Source organism: Helicoverpa zea, chromosome 31 (genome assembly GCF_022581195.2).
Source record: "Helicoverpa zea isolate HzStark_Cry1AcR chromosome 31, ilHelZeax1.1, whole genome shotgun sequence".
NCBI classification, from domain to species: domain Eukaryota; kingdom Metazoa; phylum Arthropoda; class Insecta; order Lepidoptera; family Noctuidae; genus Helicoverpa; species Helicoverpa zea.
The window spans coordinates 5,234,328-5,257,162 of NC_061482.1; the positions used below are offsets into that span (position 1 = coordinate 5,234,328).

Sequence of the window (22,835 nt, forward strand, 5' to 3'; positions counted from 1 at the left end):
TGAAAAGTCCGACACGTATCCATTAGATTAAACTGCTATTCTCTGCCTCAAGCAAACTGTGCAGTACTATACAGCAAGAAAAACACCTGTCTATGCCTGTTACCTTGACCTTTCCAAGGCTTTTGACCTGGTATCGTATAATGTCTTATGGGAAAAGCTGAGGAACGAAACCAGCCTACCGTCAGAGGTGATAGGTATTTTTAGGTACTGGTACGAAAACCAGCGAAATCGTGTCAGGTGGGCCGAATCACTTTCGAGCGAGTACAGGCTGGAATGCGGGGTGAGACAGGGTGGTTTGACCTCACCAGCGCTCTTCAACCTGTACATGAATAATCTGATTGAGGGCCTCAGTAGTACTGGCATCGGATGTCATATAGACGGTATTTGTGTAAATAACATAAGTTATGCGGATGACATAGTGCTGCTGAGTCCCTCAATCAGAGCTCTGAGGAAGTTGATTGGTATGTGTGAGTCCTATGCTGAGACTCATGGGCTCAAATACAATGCACTAAAGAGCGAGTTTATGGTTTTTAAGACCAGTAGTAATAATTACTCTGATGTGCCACCAGTTTTGCTACGTGGTACTCCACTGAACAGAGCTACTAAGGTCAAGTATTTGGGCCACTGGGTCTCGGAAGACCTGAAAGACAACCTAGATATCGAGCGGGAGCGCAGGTCGCTTGCTGTCCGGTTTCGAGTCCCGGATTTTTGGGAGGCGAACGTGGGGCCGAAGCCAACACGCTGAAGCCCTTTTGAGACGACTTTAATGAAATGGTGACACAAAACCGACGATTATCCCTGTATACACTATAGAAATGTACCCAAGGACAATCCCCGGTTCTGTGCTAAACTATTGCTAACTATGGATGAAAACTACTTAGGCTATTGTGATTGGATGCTAATGGACTAGGAATGGGGAAACTACGGGAACTATGGCACCTGCCGATGACAATGTATTAAATACATGTTAAAATGGCAGGTGGAGACTCGCCAACTCACTTACTGGGCCCCCGGGAATCAGTCACTGAAAAGCAACAAGAGGGCAACAGGGACATGAGCGGCTGAGAAGGGTGAGGATACCTCGGCGGACTTTTAACTTTATTATTATCTCTTCCAGACCTCGGGACTATAGAGTCCCGGATTTTTGGGAGGCGAACGTGGGGCCGAAGCCAACACGCTGAAGCCCTTTTGAGACAACTTTAATGAAATGGTGACACAAAACCGACGATTATCCCTGTATTCACTATAGAAATGTACCCAAGGACAATCCCCGGTTCTGTGCTAAACTATTGCTAACTATGGATGAAAACTACTTGGGCTATTGTGATGGGATGCTAATGGACTAGGAATGGGGAAACTACGGGAACTATGGCACCTGCCGATGACAATGTATTAAATACATGTTAAAATGGCAGGTGGAGACTCGCCAACTCACTTACTGGGCCCCCGGGAATCAGTCGCTGAAAAGCAACAAGAGGGCAACAGGGACATGAGCGGCTGAGAAGGGTGAGGATACCTCGGCGGACTTTAAACGCAGATCACGCGCTCCCTGTGGGTCCAGCATCACCGGCCCACTCGCCACTTACCACGAGGCACCTACCCTTCGAGCAGGACTAACCTTGCTCTAGCGACTCCACTCTGACCGGCCGATGAAGGCAAGCCAAGAGGCGGGAGACCTATCCCCCGTCATGCTTTACTCCGGCAAGCCGGAGATGGGGGACAGTATACTCTCCCTGGAGCACTCGGATATATAGCCCCGCGGGGTCGCTACTCCCCGTCATCCGCCTCAGATGCCCTGCGGGGCTTATTGTTATTATTATTAGAAAATTATGTACTCGGACTCGTAACAGTTGGAAATGTCTGTGTTACATTAAATTACAGAGTTACAGATTTAATGTTTTGAGCAGATATTTAGCTGAAAACCCATTTCAATTAGAAAAGATCATAATACAAGACTCTTAGTACAATAAACACATAAGCACTTTTTCTTAAAGAAAACTAACTAGGTATGTTTTCGAAATCTAGGCAGATAATTTACGGCCGGAGAATAATTGTCAGATCCAATTGTACGTTTTAGACCAAAGACTTTAATGGATTTCGTAGACATGGCATTCCATTCACAGGAACTTCGGACCTCGATACTCGAGTTTGCTACAGGTTGGATATTTCGAAGAAAAGTCCTTTTTAGGGAGACAAAGTGCATTCCAAAAAGTATCGGTTATTAAGTTTGCTTGCAAAACAAACAGTGATGGGCAAAATGTCATAAGTGCCTTACTTCCTACAAGCTAGCCTGATTTTACCGACAGTCTGTACGACGAGTGATAAGTTACAGACGATAGACAGCAGTACCTAATAAAAGCAACCTAATGAAAGCTTAAATTGAAATGATGAAAATGATTTTAATGCGCATTCTAATAAAGGATTTATTGATGAACAGACATTTTTGTTATGTTCAATAATCATCATCTCAGCCATAGGACATCCACTGCTGAACATAAGCCTCCCCCATAAATCTCCACAAACTCCTGTGGGAGGCGAGCTGCATCCAGCGTCTTCCGGCGACTTTTATAAGATCGTCTGTCCACCTTGTTGGTGGACGTCCAATAATGGGCTTGTATTAATACGGATTGTTTAGGTTTCACCTCTGATAAAACATATGCTTTTGTAAGTAAAGATGCAAGGCTGCAAACCACAGAATTCTGAGGCTCAAGTTCACCGAAAACACAAACGTCAGTTTCTTAAAAACCATGATGTTTACTATGAATTTTTATTTTTTATTTTCAAAGTGATCAGTTGTCAGTTAATTTGAGACTTAGCTATAGGCCAAAATAGTTACTGTCTAAACGGTGGTTAGATCATTGTGTCTTGTGGAACCAGAGCATAAAGTTCCGCAATAAGAGCGTACTGCAATGGGATATTAATAGACGGAAACCTTTCTGTGTTACTAACATTCAATGAACATTTTAAATTAAAGAAGTGATTGTGTCTCACGTATACAAAAAACTATAAAGGGGTGCAAGAAACCCCGAACAGATGCATAGATGAATACGGGAAGGTTTGTCAATAATAAAGGAATAAGCTAAGGCTCGTAAATCCGCAAAAAAAAAAAACAATCTGCCGGCAAAACTTGTAAAATAATATACTTAAAGCAAGTCCTGCCATACCATGCATTAGCGTCACAAAAGCAGGCTATAATTATAGTATTATAGTAAGAGCACCGAGGACAAAATATGGTATAAAGGACCGATGTGTATTACTTTACAAGATGGTCCTTTGCTCTGTGAATGCTCTTTTTATAAGACTATTAAGGAGTCGGAGTCACAATTTTAAAAAGGCTATTCGAGCACCATTTGTTTAAACGATAAACTGTACGTCCCAGATCCCATGTGAAGAAGCCAGTAACTCTGACAACCAGTCCTACCTAGGTGTAGTGGGTTGCCCAGGTAACTGGGTTGAGCAGGTCAGATAGTCAGTTACTCCTTAGACCTTTTAAAACACTGGTACTCAGCTGCATCTGGTTAGACTGGAAGCCTACCCCATTATAGCTGGAAAATCGCTAGGTATAGTGTAAGCTTTTTATTTGCATTTTATTTTCACTTTGCCACGTATCCTAATCTTAATTCATAAGTGAATAATCGACTTTTTTTTGTGGAAACTTCAACCGTCAATTTGCATGTAATTGCTGACACTCATTAAATGAGCATTGACTAAAAAGAAAAATTTAAAGAGAAATAGAACATTTTTAGTATGATAAATATTATTTGAAGACGCTTTAAAAAACTATCCATATTCATAATTATTACGAGGAAAAGAAGTTAACTTATAACTTAATCTTCAAACAAAAACAACACATAACTCACACACTAATGAGTATGTTATCTAAAATAAATAAAATATATAGGAGCAAAACAGCCTTCGTGCCTGTGATTTCCAAGAATCGTATGTAAACTTTCTTCACAAAGTATTAGCTAGAATGTGTAAATCGAGAACTCGCAGTAACATTTTTTATTCCACAACTTTGCTTTTTCAATGTTTATTCTGTGTAGCGTGTTAAATTTCATGCTCTATTAAATACGATACTTACGTAGTTAAAAGTTTTATGTGCGTAGCTATTTAGGCCGTGGTTTTACCTGAGTTCTGTAGGAACACTTTCCCAAATTCGGATAAAAAGTAGCCAATGTCCTTTCTCAGACTCTAGACTAAACTATTTGGTTATTAGTTCTGTGTTTTATTGTTATAAGGCCGTAGATCAGAGCGCAGTATGGCAGGTCTCAGTGCTGGCATCGGTCAGTTTGGTCCCCTTTGGTCCAGTCTGAAACTATACTGATGTTGAAACTCGTAGTCCGGAATGACGAACTTTTATTGAGTTACGTTCATAAAAAACAATTTCCTTATAAAATACAACGACATAGTGTCGGCCCGAAACCCTAAATGGCTCAAAGGTATATTTACCTACGAGGCTACTACGAGGGTTTATTGTACTGTTTGAGGTTCTCTGCGGCAGCAGCAGCGGAACCAACGGAACAAGCGGAACGGAAGTTTGATGGTGCAACAGAATGGACACAAGTCCCGTCGCAACCTAATGACCTACCCATATCAAATTATTTTTATTTAATTATTCATTTATTTATTTTTAAACATATATTTTACATTTTTAAATATTAAATATAAAAATAAAAATAAAAAACATTTAAAAATATAAAAAATAGGTTACCACCGATATCGGGCACAGGGTCCAAGGTACCGGTGGTTAGGGTCCCAGATACAGAAACCTCCTCACAATACGCGCCGTATCAAGGAGTACTGTACGAGCACACTCGACAATTTTATGCTGACGCCCGCGATCTTTACTTACGTTAATACTTTATAACATATGCATTACTGTAATAAGTTTAGTTCAATAAAGCTGCTTGGTTAATACACATGTCGGTGTTTTCTTCCACATTGCACATTAGAATTCCCGGCGCACAGCATACCTAAGCGGCTGGACTCTACAAGTACTGCCTTCTGAATCAGTCCCTTGATCCAGCCGCCTAACGAGAGCCTCCTGAGGTGTTGGTCGAGGCTCTTGGCTATTAGATCATTGGCCGTAACGACAATCGGCACAATGACAGCCGTGTCGACACTCCACATGGCGACAACCTCGTGCGCTAAGTCAAGATACTTTATTTGTTTCTCTTTCTCAGCTTTCACGAGGTTCTCGTCATGCGGAACGGCGACATCGACTATCATCGCGCGGCGCGCTAATCGATCTATCACCACTATATCAGGCTTATTGGCTGCAATAGTCCTGTCAGTGATGATAGATCGATCCCAGTACAACATGATATGGTCGTTTTCGAGAACTGGGTCGGGCGAATACTTGTAGTACGGTACCTCAAGATCTACAAGTTTGTACTGCAGAGCAAGCTGCTGGTGGATGACCTTGGCCACTTGGTTATGTCTGTGCAAATATTCACCGTTAGCCAAACGAGAACAACCAGAAATAATATGTCTGATAGACTCACCCGGATGGTGATATGCCCGACATATGTCAACCGTCCCGTCTCTCATGATATATCTCCGGTAGTTATTCGTAAGGATAACTTCGTCCATAATTGCACATACAAACCCTTCGGTTTCTCCAAATAAGTCACCGAAGCATAGCCAAGATACGGACGCTTTGAAGTCTACATCGGGGCCATGAAGAGCCCCGGAGAAGCGTCCGTGTAGCTGTTTGCTCTGCCATACCTCCTTGCGATCATGGGTAGTTAGTACCACAGGTTTGCGCCAGTTCTCATTTGCCAACAATAGCGGGGTGAGTCCTCTGTCCACTGCTACCACATCACGGTGGTATTTATTTAATTAATTTATTTATTTATTTTATTTATTCTTAGGTAGGTAAATGACCAAAACTAATTTTAAAACCACCGGACAAGCAAAATGGTTACCAAAACGTTTCAAATAAAATATTTGCAGAAAACTGAAACAACAATAAAAAATTATAGAAATACAGATAAAATAAATAAACTTTAATTAGTAAACAACAACGCGTTTGTTTGCCTTTTCCTTGCGTTTTATTTTCAATACAGCAAATGTTAACCAATTTAACATGGTGTGGTTTAACATTACGTCAATAACGGCAGGTTGAAACGAATTCGGTTAGCGAAAACAAAACCACGGATACCACCGTATACAATAATTTGACGAAATAAAAATCAGAACCAATAGTCGCACCATTTCATAATTAGGCAATAACAATGTTCACCAATTATTTCTCACTAAATATTTTCCATAAACGTCCGTCATTACAAATCATTATGTTGCTCAATAGAACTTTATGTTTATCGCTGGATTTTATTACGTGCGACACATTCCGAACGACAAAAAGCCTGTTGCGTTTTCACGTATCTTCATTTGAAACGGTAGTTGTTTACCGCAAGTACGAGTGGAAATTGCTGTTTATATTGCTGCTAAAGGTATGCTTTTAATTCTTGCTGCTGACTGCAACTGCCGACCGCATGTGCAGTCGCTGTCAGATATCTGACGTCTGACGAACATGCTGCTGCTACTTTGATTCAAAACGGTTGCGTGTAAATAAATACAAACCCGTACTGCAGCTGCGGCTGACTTCATGCAGTGGCGGCATGTGCGGTCGGCAGTTGCAGTCGGAAGCAAGAATTGAAAACGTACCTTATACCCTTGAACTTCTGAAAAACGATGCAGTAATACTACAATCGACCTTCATCGATAAATAGAATCTTAAAAAGCTGCAGCTTAAATTACTAAGAACTAAGTCCTAACAAAAACAACGCACGCAATACGTGAAGGTTTTAGAACTTTGTTGTGAGATCCCAACAAACTTAATTAGTGGCTAGACTGAGTGTCATGTTACATCATTCCAAGGTCGACGCTTCATATATCTGAAATATTTTTATTTTTTCTCTTTAATCTCACTCTCATTCTCTCATAACTGTATAAAATCTAGTCCTTTCTATTTGTTATTTAAGTTGTATATTATACTGAGCACTGGTAGATCAAATGGTAAATTTCTTTTCTTTTGACTTTTAGTTACTTTTGGAACAACGCATGTGAAATATATTGTAACATTTTCCGATTGGAGCGTGGCGTGCTTGAGACGGCAAGAGTTCTGTTTTTAATATTTACTACAAAATATAGTAAGACCTAACATACTTTTTACAATTGAAAAGTTACTTTTCGGTAATTTAAAAAATATCGAAGTGTAACTTTCTATATCCAATTGTGGAATGCGTGTAACGGAATGCATCTCGCGTGCTTTTTGGTCGAACTCTGCCATAATATTTGTTTGTTAATTCGCTTGTTGAACGAGAACAAACAGTTTACTGATTGTAAACTGGAATTGTATTACTTGTTCAACATTATATTGTGCTGTCAAACACATATGGAAGAGAAGACTGAGGATAACTGCTATCAAATAAAAATCATTTCGTAGCCTAGTTTTTTCACTTTCTCTCGTAACGTTTCGTTCCATTCAAGATATGTGTATATTTGACTTCATTTATTGTTAGATAACTTTTCTGAAATATAACAAGTGTGCACTTCACTTTCACTGAATGACATGCCTTCATGTTACATTAGTACGTTGCATGTTTTTGATTTCAATTCAACAGGTATGAATATTCTTGCAGGTTATATGTATTGTATTGCGATGTTGTTCTTCATTACATTTTGTAACTAGTTTCCTCCAGGATTCACCCGTGTCCCACTGGAACTGCGCACCTGGATAAAAAAGTAGCAAATAGCCTTTCTCAAGACATTGGCTAACCAATATAAAAGATTTTATCAAATCTGTCTTGTGGTTCCTGATTTTAAGCAAAATACTAACAACATACCTGCAAACCAACTCTTCAGCTTTTTATTATTAAATATAGATCTCACATACATGTACCTACTGCATAATAATGTATTATATTTTGGCATTAATGATTTGTTCGTTTCACAGAAAGTCCCGCACAACGACGCCGACGTCACCACAGTCTACCCAGCAATTTAACCAGCCCGAGGTCTCGGTCTGAAGAAGTTAGAACCACAAACTCCACTCCCAGTAGGACTGGACATACTGATACCCAATCATCCGATACTGAAAAAGAAGCATCAAACAAAGATTTATACAAAGAAATTCAACATTACACGCGCAATAATCGAAAGCAGTTGTCTTTCCAAGACGAAAAGAAAGAGCGTGCTCAGCGAACCTCAGATGCATCAACATCTGAACAAGTTCAAGTTACCGTACTAAGAGAGAGTGTAGTCGCAGAAGTACACCAAGCTGAAAACAGTCGATTCAAAAAACGCTGTCAATCAGCTGAATCTGTGATTTGTCCTAAAGAAGACGCAGCCGTTCAAGTTCCAAGTACTAGGGCTCAGGGTACTCAAACACCAAACTTTGAGCCACCAGTGACTGAACCGCCCACGCCTGTAAAATACAAGCCTATAATCCCCTCGACAAGATTACAAGCAGCGTTAGATATCCGAAGAGCTATTGCGTCGTCAAAATTAGTATGTTCGGGAACCAAGTACTACGATACTCCGCCGACACAATTACCATCCAACTACTTCAGAGAGGTGTACCCAACATATCCCTACAGACATAGTTACGAGCCGCCTCCATCACCAGCACCGACTGCAGGTTACAGCGGTGGTGACTCACAAAAACCATTCCTCGACGTAAGCGGAAAATATTGCGAGGAGTGTCTGACGAGTGGCCCTTCTCAGTCCGGAGCGCGGCTCCTGAAGGACCCGTGCATTGGTGACTTTCTGCTCTACAGAGAAAGAATAAAAAAAGAAAGAGAGTCTCGACTTAAAAATACTCTGAGTGACTGGAGGCTGGAAAGCAGAAGCCTACCGAACTCACCAAAGCGTTATTTGAGGAGAAACGCATCGCAGCAGCTGTACTCTGAGGAATTGCCCTTAACCAGCAGTTTGAATCTACCGGGTTATGGCTCACTGACTACGTCGTATTCACGTTTTCAAGATAGTGGCCTGTATGGCCTATCAAATATACGATCTGCATCATACCTAGGTAGTGTCTGCGATTTCCATATTTTACGATACCACTAGCTTTCGGTTTCACCCGCGTCCCTTGAAAAGTAGCCTTCCTCAATAAAATAACTGAAACACTAACATTCGAACCCGATCACTAGTTACTAAAATTTTCGAGTTCAAACAAGCAAACAAATAAACAAATTATTCAGCTTTATAACATTAGTATTGAAAAGAAAACCCAGTTCGACCCGTGAAGGATATTCGGTATCTAAATGAGGTTCCATGAATTCAGAAAACTCAAGGAAGCCAATTTTAAAATAACTTGCAATAATATTTCATGAAATCACTATGAGAATTCGGGGTTGTGGGTTTGTTTCCAAAAAAACTAGGGGAGTCCGACGGTACTTTTGCAGTAATAGATAACATGTCATATTAATTTCAATTCAATTTCTTTCGGGTTTTTTAACATTTTACAAATATTCGTATTCAAGAAAGATTCAAGCAGACTTGTTTAAAAACCTTCAACTTCAAGACATGTTCACGTAGTGTTTAAAATATTTTTATAACTAATAACTCCGTGTTTTTTTTTTGCAGAATCCAACAGAAACGAGCCATTAAGCTATCTTAATCAAGGCTCTCAAACTTTTGTGCGATTTCCTTCGCATTTCGAAACGTCTGACCAGTACGACTCGCGTACCGTAAGACACAATTTATACTATTACTAGTTAGTACTACATAATTATTAATTGTCGTATGGCAGCTATTTTTTCTACCGTTGTAGTTTCTTCACCTTGGAAAGCTTATTGCCACTTGTTTCAATATGTGTATTGCTATCCATTGCTGTTTTTCTTATCTGTTATACTCGCTTTGATTATTATTATTTCTGTTGGTGGCTAAAATAAGTAACCGACATTACTTAATTGATAGGATTTCGAACGCCAGCCAGGGGAGGTTAGGTTTCAAGAGCCGTATGCAGAATCGGTGCGCGCAGGCTCCTCTTACAAATACGCGAATTTTGACGTGGAGCCGCGACGGCCGAGAGAGCGACGGTCTGAACCCCCCACCTGGCATCAACCTACACACAAGGATCGACATTATTATAGACATATTAAACAAGTTAAACCACAAATGGGGAGGATGAATCCCCTTGACGAACACGAGCGCAAAATCATCATAGAATTCTGCCATCTCCTTGAAAAATCCAAGCAGCTTTTTAACGGTTTGCGGTGAGTGCCACATATATTTTTTTATGTGTATTTCAATGTGATTTTCTCTCTATCTGTCCTAATATTATAAAGAGGTATTTGTAAGTTTGTATGTAGGGAACATTTGGTTACGTTTGACGAATTTGTATCTGTTTGCGATGTTATCTCGAGATAGCTGAAGGGAATTTAAAACTATTTGACGCTTTGCTTCTGATTCAGTTTAATAAGTAAATAATGGATGATTTTCGAGATTTAGAATCAATCAACAATAAACGCAACATCGGGACTCGTTAGATTAAGTCGTGATCGTAAACGTTCTGAGGGAACCAGCAACCGCAGTACTTATATTTGTAGTTGAACAATAAGCTCTGAACAGCGCATTTTTAAATACATTTTATTTAAAAGTAACTGGCTTTTCAATAACTCAGTAAGATTTTGTTGTGTCTACCGTAATATTATGCACTATTTAAATTACCAGTGAATTATAATAAAATGACGTGCGAAATCAATCACTCAAAAATCATGTCAGAATTAAATTCAACAAGAGATTTAAATAAAGTTCTATAATGCATATGATTTACACTTTATTAACGTTCAAATAAATGTACCGTTTTTTTATTATCACTCCATGTCCATGAAGTGGTATAAGTTCAATTATGAACTTACAAACAGGAATTAATTCAATAGAATTTATTTTGGATAAAGTACAAGCTTATAAATGCCTTAATTCGTTTGTTTTGTTTATTTTACTGTTGGCGCTGCATCCGTTAGTTTATGTTTATTAGGCATTTGGCAGCTTAGTTTTTAAGTTTATTTTTTTCCGTTGTGCTTTTACAGCGAGACGAGCCAAAAGCAATAAAATCAGGCAAGTTCTGTATTATGTTGATTACTTAATCGTAATAGCTGTTTAATGTTGTACTTATCTATAATTCGTAATTTAGGAAGTAGCATACAGCCGTACGTGAGCTACCATCTCAGCGTTTACAACTATAATAGGTAAGTACCTATTGATAGTTATAAAACTAAAAATACAAAAATCGTTCGTTCCTGACAATTTATATTTGCAAAATCACAAGCTTGGTTTTTATTTATATAAAAATCACAGGCTGAATTTTCATTTCTATGAAAATTAAAATTTTGCAACACTATATCCAATTTTGTAACTCACATAGATTGGAATATTGTGTTTCTGATGTGCACTCACAGTGTATGTTTCAACGAATGTTTTGTTAAAAACATTTTGGACATTAAAAAGGAGGTTAGATAAAATGAAACAGTACCTACCTGTGTATCTACTGTAGAATGAAGGGGGTTGGGACAAACTGCGGACAGACACTTGTTACGCTTGAAACCGAGTCGAGGTTTACCGGCCGACACGAACCGGACTCTGCAAGTTTTGTTTACTAGTTAAATACATTTGATAACTCACCATTGCTAACATTTTAACGTTGAATATCATCAATACTCATACAAACTAGAAATTAAGATCATTTTCACTTCATATCATTTTTCTTTCTGGAGAGACGCAACATCCATCCAAAGTATGTATTATGTACTACATATAGGCACAATACACTAAAAACATTCATTTGATTGTCTGATCCAACGTTCAGTCTCTGTCCCGGTTAGTTCAGGGGAATTCCAGCTTTGTCTGTGGCCATCACACAGTGCTGTCGCGGCGTAGGCAAATAATCATTTCCCTCGATTGGAATGTCTATGCGACGAATGTCATTGAACGTCAGTGGACGTACCATGCAATATGATTGCATTGTTCACTATCGCAAAGGTGACCTGCCCGAATAACTTGCTTTGTCTCTCTCAACACAGCTTCGATTGTTTACTAGCTGAACTTAGTTCTTCGGTCTAGGTGTTTTTTATTTCAGTTGCTTTACCTCACCGGTTTTGAAAATCGATTCGTAATTTTTACCGAGAAAATGTTACAGACAGACAAAATCTCTTTCTAAGTTTTTTCTCGTAAAGTTCATTTCCGCGGAGAATTTAGATCGTCCCGTAAATTTCTAACCAGTTGCCTAGTACGCACTTAGCTTCGTAGAACGAATTCACGACTAACTCTTTATCATATTAGCATGGATAGTTAAATGAAGTAGACTTGCCATAATTCCATAATCTATTGCAATGTTTCCTTCCCTTCTGTCTCGCAGTGAGCTTCCGCAATACGGACACAAGCAATGGCACTCTTACTTCGGAAAAACCTTTGATGTTTATACGAAGTTGTGGAAGTTTCAGCAGCAGCACCGCGCTATTCTTGATTCTAAATATGGTTTAAAACGTTGGCAAATTGGTGAGATAGCGTCCAAAATTGGACAGCTGTATTATCATTTTTAGTAAGTATTCAACGCCGAGCGAACAGAAACGTATTTATCTAAGTGGAGACTATTCCATTTAATAAAAGAAAGAACACGATAATAATAATAATTACAATATTATTTATTGTGTTCCTTCTTTTCCCTCATTATCGTATATTTATATCTCATTTATTTATCATGTGTGTGTATAAAAAAAAAAATATTCTACTTTTCCGATTCAATCAAAATGTTAATAAAAAGCTTTGCCGACTATTTAGTAGATGGTTTATGTAAAGTTAACCAACTTATACAAAGTGTTCACAAAAATATTATTGGGTCGCCAAAAAAGGCATAGACAGTAACCAACAGAAGGACCACTGGAAAACATTATTGAAAAAGCAATGAATACGACCACCATACTACCCAGCTTTCGTGGAATATAATAAAGCATTCGGGCTTCACAAAAAAACCAAGGAGTAGAGAACCAGTACATCAGCATATTCAAACAAATATACCTATATATTAATAGCACAGTAAAGATACAAATAGAAAGCTTAGGAGATCAGTTTTGAGGTGGAAAGGAGTCAGACTGGGAAGCCCGCTATCGCCAAATTGAATGCAATATTGAAAAATATCGTTAGACAAATGAACTGGGATGATTTTGGCATTAACACATACGCGGAAAAAAATTACACCATCTAAGATTAGCAGATGATCTCACCTTATTCGCAGAAGACCCTTGTCTACATCTTATATGTATATAAAAGAAAGTCGTGTTAGTTACACCACTTATAACTCAAGAACGGCTGAACCGATTTAGCTGAAAATTGGCAGAGAGGTAGTTTAGAGCCAGGAGAAGGACATAGGAGGACACCGCTATTCCAGACAGTCAGCAGTTTGTGAACACACACTAGACAAGGCCCAGCATTACATCAGATTTGATAAACCACAAGTCCTTGCAAAAGAAAACCGATTCCTACCTAGGATGATTCGCGAGGCTATTGAAATTAAAAAACATCCAAATTTCAATAGAGAAGATGGCTGGTGCATACCACCTGCTTGGAATCCCATCATAGAAACTATTAAATCAAAATCCAAGCCTACAACTGCTCGACCTATGGATACAGTGAGCTCGTTTTGCGTGAATCGGATTGTCAATAATAATCAACAAAATGTAGGGTAGCTGTTTGTAACTAATATATCAAGACGACCAACACCTTAGTCTGCCCGTGACCATGGATGCTGTAAAGGATCCGAAATGTCGGGATTAAATAATATTAATATAACGCGATAAAATCCGTAAAAGTAGTTTTATTTAAACATCACTATAGTAGCAGATGTTAACATAAAAACACGAACACTGAAGTAGAAATGGACAGGCCACATAAAAAGTTAACCAAGAAAGTCACAGATTATGCAGAGTATCCAAGAAATGGAAAAAAGACGTAGTGGAAGGCTATCTAAAAGGTGGGAAGATGATCAAATGAAGGATTGGACGGGAATAGCGTTGGATCGCTGCAAGTGGAGAGAACTTGAGGAGGCTTATGTCGGAAGACAACCAGACCCGATAGCTGATTAAGATTTACATAATCATTTTCAAAATTCAATCACAAGATTTACATCATCAGTAGTATAATATATTTTTGCAGTGCCTCTGCTGACTAGATCAAGAAGAAAGAATTTTTTCAAGAAGTTATTTTTTAATCGTTGTGTAATCGGATGTTTTAAAATTATAATAAATCTTATTTATAAATATGTCTGTAAATTTTGTTCAATATATTAAATTAAGGCATGCGTCCATGCGACGCCACTGGTTGTTTTATAATTAAAAGGCATGTTATTACTAAAGTGACGAGCAGTTGACACATCTTTAAAATCTTAGATAATAGATATAAAGATAATATGGTATCATATACCATATCACATTGAGTGAGCTGAGCTTAAACTCTATATTAAAATGTTATTTATTTATTTGCAGTTTAAGAACAAGCGATACCGTTTATTTAAGTGAAGCATTCTCATTCTATTACGCAATTAGAGGCAGAAGTTATTACACTCAAGCATGTAAGGAAGACAAATGTGAGCTAATGGTAAAGAAACTTCGCTACTATGCAAGATTCATAGTAGCGGGTTTACTTTTGAAAAAAGTAAAATTAGTAAAAGATTTATTAAAAGAGCTCGACAAACAAATAACTGAATACGGCAATGCGTACCAGCCGGATGATCAGAACGAGTGGAGGATTGTAGCAGACGAAGTCAGGTCTTTCATTAAAGTGGAGCCGGTTGTGTCCGTGCACCACCCTGACGAGTACGTGGTAATCCTGTCTCACCGGTAAGTTGTAGCACCATGTTACGATTTTTTTCCCACAGCTGTTTCACCGAATATGTTGTTTTTCTTTTTTAGCCTCAGCCCGCAAGTGACGCCCCCGGTTGAAAGGACCCCATCAATGATTCTCTCGCTACAAGAGGTGCTGATTATTGGCAGCAATTCTACGCAGGTCAAGTTTTCAGAGCTGACCATGGATATGTTCAGAATGATGCAAACTCTTGAACGGGAGCCTTCTGGCGATATTCAACACATCTATGACGAGTCTCCGCGGCAGCGGTACCCATCGACTCCAAGCGCGGTCCACAACAAAGGTAGGCTTCACCGCGAATGTTTTGTTGACTTCATGCTCCGAACATGCGATGTTGCTCCTATTGACAAAATGCGAATTTACTATTGGTGCTTGCGCAATATACGATCTGTGATATTCAAAGTACGCAATGTTCAGGAATTATGCTCACGCTTAGGAACACACTACACAGCTGGCTAATAACATGTAGGTAAACTGACTTGGAATTAAAATCAAGTCAAACAAAGATTGTTCGCTTCTCGTTTCTGATTTACAAAATCATCATGGCATCGGCTAAAATAATAGGAAGGATAGCGGTGATAATTATGTATTTAACAAGATTTACCTATGTAAATGTCTCGACAACTTTATGATTATAAAAGTTTTAAAAATTGAACTACTAATAATTTGGGGACTTTTCTAGGATATAACTTAGAGTGCGGCAGCAGCAAAATCGAGAGTCCTCATAAATACTTGCTATTCAAGCCTTCGCCGAACCAAATATTTGTGTACTTGGCGAGCGCCTGCGATGACCTGCCACCCAACGGGGTGGTCCTGCTCTATATATCGGCAGAGGGACTCATCGTTCCACCCGTCAAACATCCTGAAGATGGTAAGTACAAATTGGCGACAAATAACCATCACATTAATAGGGATAAAATGTACAACGAAGCTACTGTTTTACATATCCACTATAGTAGGTGATCTAAATACAAACGATTCCCTTGCTGTTGGTATTTTTCCAATTTCAACAACAACTTATACAACGGATCACTTGCACTCAGTGACATGTAATGTTTGACAGCTGGTGGCTACGACGTAGGAGGTCTCATCACAACATCGAAGATGGACGTGCTTCACCGAGAATCAAAAGAAGGAAAGCCATTACCATCAAAGCACAGGGAGCTTCAGGTTTTACACCCTGGCGACCTGTTCCCCTTCACGCGGCGACCGATGTGCATCATCGTGGACTCTGATAACTCCTTTATATTCAACGACATGCCTCGGTATTTTGGACAGCCTCTGATCATTCTGATGTCCCCGATTGAGCTGCCCACCACTTTATATCGTAAGTGTATACTTGGTTTTAATTGTGTTTTTTTTTGTTTTGTTCACTCTGGTGTGTCCTGGCCTTGATACCTAATGTTTCTCCGATGTGAATTAACAAAAGATACTTAGCTTGAAATAAAAAATAGTGTTTCTTTATAAAATCTACCTCTCTATACAAATACCACTATTATTTTCATATTAGTACTTTAAATTTAAGATTTCGTAGAATCTGACCTTGCAGTGTAGTTCCAAGTTTTGACCTATTGTCTAGTACTTATAAAACTTGAAATATTTCAAGGAACCAAAACTAAGTTGTTACTAAAGCTACTTACGTTGTTCGTTGTCTTGTACCGGTCAGTTTTGTCTAACTAAACTGAATAGGAACTTATAATAACGCTTCTTGGCAGTTGGGTAAAAAGTTTTCTTAAACGGTTGCAAGGGTACCTACGAGAACTTATTTCAACAAAATTGAATTTGATTGTTTTAATTTTAAAAATGCGTTTACGTTAACTGTTATTTCTACTATTATTTTATTAACAGAGGATAACACTTTAATAACTGTTTTGTGTGCTAAATACTAGCTAATCTAGCTTTTAATGATTCTGAAAATGCATAGTTCAATATGTCAAAGTTAAAAGTAGGACGTAATCTCATTTAACTGAGAAAGAAATGAGAGCAATCATAGTTGGCACTCGATCGTATGCAACTATTGCCAGTAACAGCTTCACAATCATCAGGTCACGGTTCATTGCAGCCCATTTAATAGTTACAAGAACCGCACTGAAATCGAGTATTGACAGATACTATTGATACATTATTCTAAACACATAAGTAGCTGTTTTTGAGTTACAGTCACACAACTAGGCATTAACTTTTGCATATTGCATTTCCAAGTTGAGTTACTTACCTATGTAAAATATATAATGTACTTACATATTTTGTGCCTTTTCCTAGCAGGGTCAGATGTACTTCAGTACACACACGTAAATTTTTAAAATGTTCAAAATTGACAAAAACTTGATTTTGAACTAAATAGTGCAACTTAGCCATTACCTACTGGCTTCAAGATTGATAGACTTAGGCCCAAGTTTACCGACAGCATAAAAGTCAGTTTTTCTTAGATCACTTTTTAAGAACCATCTTTGACACTTGAACGTGATAACTCGCAGTAAAAACTTATTTCGACAAAACTGACAGGTAGGGTGCGTCTAAACGGTGCATGTAGCTGACAAGAGCACGCGGTTGGGTATTTTGCTTTGGTACATGCGCGAGTCGCTGGACCCGCACTGCATTTTTAAAACGCATGTGCCTCAATATGCGCACGCTACTTGCACGTGTAGATGTACCCTTATGTTGTCGGCTGTAAGTCTATATAACCTCTGTAACCTTCCAGCTTCATTAGAAGACCAGCGCGTCGAAGGCAGCTTGTTCAGCCTGTTCCTGCACTGCCCCCTATCGGCCGTCTGCTTCTGCTGTGACATCAGAAAAATGTCCTTGATGAGCTGGGAACGGGCTCAGGCCTACATCGACTCGTATCTGGCTGAGGCTGCGATGCTGCTGATACGGAGCCGCCCAGGTTAGTTTTAGGACTACGTATTTATTTTAATTTTAGTTAGTTATTTTATAAAATGTCGCGCAGCTATTGGCTTATTCAGCCACAAAAGAAAGTGCTTACAGCCAGCACACGGCCAGTTAGAAACCGCATACACCAGTACTGCCGCAATCATCTGACCTAGATGCACTGTGGCCAATGACGATGATGATGTGTTGATTCCTTTTCGAATTCGAATATGAAAACAAAACCTCGAACTAATATCTTCAGTTCGTCAAGCATACAACCTTGCACCCAATGCGACTATAACAATTGTGCATTACAATTTCAGAGAGCATGTACGTAGCATACCTGGGCGACGACTTCCTCCGGCTGCTGATACTCAGATTTATATTCTGTGAGACAATCCTGCGCATGCACCGACTATTCCGCGGACGTTCGCAGAGGACCCGCGCATCCCCACCGCTGCCCGAAGACATCTACGAACACCCAGCACTCACGCACATCGTCATCGACCTGGTCTCCCATCTTCAGGTAATTAAGAAAAAAAAAACAATTGAATCTAAAACATGGCGAGTTCTAAATTCTAAATTCGAATGCGAAAGCCATAATCATGTGCGAAAGTCGCTGCGCTGTTGCTTTTCATTTGTTTTCATTTAGTTAGTTACAACGGCTGGCGGCTATTAGCGGCTATTAGCTATTTGAATATAAACTTTTGATTAATGAAATGTGTTGGTGATTTTTTTGATATCATAAATTAGGTGTTTTGTGATAACGCTATGACTGTAATTTTCAGGTTCGAGGACACTTCCACGATCCGGCTGCTGGTCCCCCTTCTACTAGGGAATGATATAACAGGGCCTCAACCGTATCGTTTGCTGATCAATAAAGTGATGAGTGTTTGTCGAGAGTCAAGTGTATATGTAACATGGGCTTAATGAGGACAATGGAAATGCAAGGACAAAAAGTGTACTAACTTCGTCAAAATTATACGTCACTGAAAACGGTGACTAGTTTAATCTATTTAAAAAGTTTTATGCACTTATGGCCGGTTGCTACAGACAAGATAGGATTCGTTTTGCCTACAGAAGGCAGTTTTTTGATGTCGATTCCATGAAGATTAAGTCAAAATTTGTCATCCGTATGCAAAACGATTGGTTTCTTGTTTATAGGAACTGGTCATACAATAATTAAGTATATTGTAAGATGGACTTTACAAAATTGTGGGACTTTGAGAAAAAAATATCTTTAAACTGTGAACATTCCGGACACGAACATTACGGAATTTAGTATTAAGAAATGAAAGTACATCAATATGTGCGTCTATGAAGATAAACGTAGTTAATGAATTGAAATGATATGAGTAAAATATGTAAATATAAGCATTTATAATAATAAACGCTTCCTTGCAGATCTTCTAACTTCACAATATATATCATGTAGCTTTATATGTAGTTCAAATCATATATTTTAGAAATTGAATGTAAGTACATAATAATCAATTAAAATAGGTAAAGATATATTTTGTGAAAAAAAATATTTTAAAATAGTACGTTTGGAGCTATATTCATCCATTATATTTAAGATTACCTTATTTAGTAATACACCTATGTACAAGATTTGGCAAACACCAAACTAAGGTATGTACCGACTTAACAAAAGGAGGCGTAATGAAGACTCCTAGTACATACCTAGTTAACAATAAGACAGCAAACACGGAGAGTGTTTGCTGTCCTGAACTGGACTGAGTTAAAAATATCAGAAATTATTTTTGCTACTTTTAATAATGCTTACAAACAAAAACGAAATTCGATTACATTTATAAGATATAATCATTTTAGGATAATATTCATAGCAAATGTATCATAAGCACTATTTTGTCAGCATATTGCCATATTTACATTTTCGAAATTTTTGCCGCATTATTGAATAAAGTTGTATATGTAAGTATATAAATCTAACCGATAGTATAGGTCATGAAATACAACTTTTATCCCAAAACCTTATATATTATGTAACACAATATAAGTATTTTATAATGTAGGTATATAATTATATATATACATCTCATAAGCTTTCAGCTTATAGCTTCTCTTACACACCTATAGGTATATCTATATAACCAGTTATTTTCGATAATATGTTAATATTCACAAATATAACTACTTTTAATACATATTTCGTTATAACGTAAAATAATATTCACTTAATTTAGTTAAATTGTGACATATTGCATCAAGGAAGACGGTACATTTATGTGCAGTCTGAAAAACTTTAAAATCCAGCATTTCATTCTTATAATTGAATTTGAAGTTTAAGATATTCTAATAAAACATTCTATTTTATTCATTCCCAGTAGACCTTAATAGTTATGAAAAGATGCATAAAACTTTTTAAAATAATAAGTTTATAATACTCCTTATACTTTAAACACGTAATTTTAACCAAATTATTATTTAAATTAGCATTTAAATGAACGTAAAAATACCAATAAACTGATAAGAAACCCAATACTTAAATATGTAAATAAGTATATGTAATGTGTAAATTCACTGATTACAAAATGAGAACCTATGGGTATCTCAAACAAAATACACCCTGATTGACTAATTCCGGCAAGAATTTGCAAAATTGATGATCTCGAATGAGAGACCAAATTATATACCCGGACTTGACCAGTGTATACTCATACACACTTTTTAATGTCGTTGAACAATTAGTACAGTTTTCAACGGAATTAATGACATACAACTTATAAGTAGGAACATTTGATCAACAAATGTATAGCAAGACGTATGCAAAACATACGTATGTATTCCATCGGAATGAATTAAAAAGTACATCAAGATATTCTATATTATGTCAGTGTAATAAATGTTTAATAGTCACAACGTCTCCATTTCCAATCAATATTGTTACAAGTTAGATTTTTCGTCATTTCAAATAGATGCAACGATGTTAAGATTCATATCTCATCCATGTGTCATCACGAATATTCAAATCACAATTTTTAAGTAACTAAGTATTCATTTGTTTAATTACAAAGATTGAAAAACAATCAGTAATCACAAAAACACGTTAAATAAAAGGACAAAACAAATGATTGCCAACCCGTTCTTATTTGCCGAATAAACACAAATAATAAGTCAATCGGATTACAGAAGATTGATTTCTGGCGTCTAAAATAACATTATGTTAACTCCGTGGTATATTTATGACCACTGGCAACAGATATAACGTTAAACCCACACGTTCACAATAAACCGGCGATATTTAGGTGAATGACGAACGAAATATCACTGTATTTGCTAGTCTCAAGAAATCAGATCTGAAACATAAACTGCAGACTTTGAAAAAACATTCAAGGTCTTGCCATTAATCAAATAGTTGATTTGTTAAAGTATCCATTGTTAACACGATTTTACCATCAATATCCATAATTACAGCCAATATCTCATATTTGTATCCAATTTATGATCAGTAGTGTAGTAGTTGTAAGTTTAAATATTATGTCATTTATATTATATCAATTGTCAAATATTGTTCACCTTCATTTGTCTTCGAGATGAAAATGCAATTAGATTATTTCCTATCTTTTTACAATAACAGTGACGACGGAACAAATTGAATTAAAAAAACGAAAAATTCGGGACGGACTCCCGAAGGATTTCGGAACTACTGAAATCATAGTATGGGACATCACCTCAAATAATGCAAAATCAATCACTTTTGTTGGATGGGAGTCCGCAACAATATTGAGTTTTCAGAAATACATCATCCAAAAAGAAAGCGAAATATTGAACAAAGGTCTATCTATCACGGTTCATAAGATTCAACTAACCGATGAAAGACGGACAGACGAACAGCGAAATGAAAGTAATAGGGTCCTATTTTAACTTTTGGAAGTACCCAAAATTATCATATTAACGTAACATCCTACAATTGTAGTTACATCATCATTGCACACTTTGTATAGGATTAAATGATTCACTTGGATATTGGGTATATACCACATATGTATAATAACTTCTTATCGATCTCACGAAGTTTTGAGGGCGCTCAAACACTAGCTGGCTTGGTCGCGCGTATGCATTCGAGCGGCAAAAAACCTGACACACGGTTCCAGATATCATCGTTTAAACCAGAAGTTGTCCGTTGTTTGATGTCGCTAATATACGCGAAAAACTGACTGGAAAATGCGCTGGTGTGAAAACGCCGTAACATCAAAATTCTTTACCTGGCATGCTACAAAAAAACTTTAGCAGATAGCCATCTTTAAGACATTGATAACTTAATACTAAAAAACAACAAAATTATGAACTCCAAAATTTTAAAATCGATGGGGAGGGAGGAGATCGATATACCTATCACACCTTTAGGTACATTTTGACAAAATTTTCACATGGATTCGTAATCTAAATTTAAAACAGATTGTAATTAAATATATTTTATTATCAATGAAATAAATATAGTATGTACTAAGTTATTATTTCGGAAATGTGCCTGTTAACTTTTGTCGTTTACTTAAACGAGTAATGATTTTGAAACAGTTACATACATACACACATACATACATTGCAAGTTAAATAAAAGCTTGTAAAAAAGACGTTTTCAGACATCACAAGGTAGCCACAAGGTGGTAGTATTTCGAAATCGCAATAAAGTCAATAAAAACTGGTTTCACTGCATGAAGAATATTATCAAAAACGATAAGTTTTTTCACGGTTCACGGTTTTCGTAAACGACGGAAGGTAAGAGGCAGCTCACATGTTTGTTTAATCTAAATCTTCCATGCAAAGGTATATAAGTTAGTTAATATTTTACAACCCACACGTTCTCTTAAATAACTATCTAGCTTTGTAACTTGTACGTACTCATAATGATTAAGCAAGCTAATATGTTAAACAATCATATTAAGTTTCTTTTTTACTTTTATATTTTTAATTGTTCTGTGCAATGAAATTAATTTTAAATAAGTCATATTTTTGTATTGAGCTGATAATTTATATTTCTGTTAATTCAACACTTATCGAGTTCCGTAGTAAATGCTATGGATGAAAAATTCAATCTTGCAATATTTTTCAGGATATAGTACCCACGTCGT

The 22,835-nt window shown here is 37.4% G+C and overlaps 1 protein-coding gene across 1 annotated transcript; it reads left to right on the forward strand.

Annotated features, from left to right (window-relative positions):
- Positions 1-9,631: 9,631 nt before the first annotated feature.
- Positions 9,632-19,711, forward strand: LOC124645109 (protein SCAI). The gene is made up of 10 exons (XM_047184855.1): positions 9,632-9,727; positions 9,931-10,229; positions 12,371-12,553; positions 14,493-14,846; positions 14,919-15,154; positions 15,554-15,742; positions 15,935-16,198; positions 17,573-17,755; positions 18,063-18,265; positions 18,528-19,711. Exons 2-10 carry the CDS (start codon positions 10,132-10,134, stop codon positions 18,579-18,581), a joined length of 1,764 nt encoding a protein of 587 aa, XP_047040811.1. The 5' UTR covers positions 9,632-9,727; positions 9,931-10,131; the 3' UTR covers positions 18,582-19,711.
- The last annotated feature ends 3,124 nt before the right edge of the window (positions 19,712-22,835 follow it).

Excerpts from the sequence above, each read along its gene's own strand:
- LOC124645109 (XM_047184855.1), top strand. The coding sequence starts at position 10,132 with ATGGGGAGGATGAATCCCCTTGACGAACACGAGCGCAAAATCATCATA. Across the intron at positions 15,155-15,553 it reads AAGCGCGGTCCACAACAAAG|GATATAACTTAGAGTGCGGC; the intron begins GTAGGCTTCACC and ends GGACTTTTCTAG. Across the intron at positions 18,266-18,527 it reads ACCTGGTCTCCCATCTTCAG|GTTCGAGGACACTTCCACGA; the intron begins GTAATTAAGAAA and ends TGTAATTTTCAG.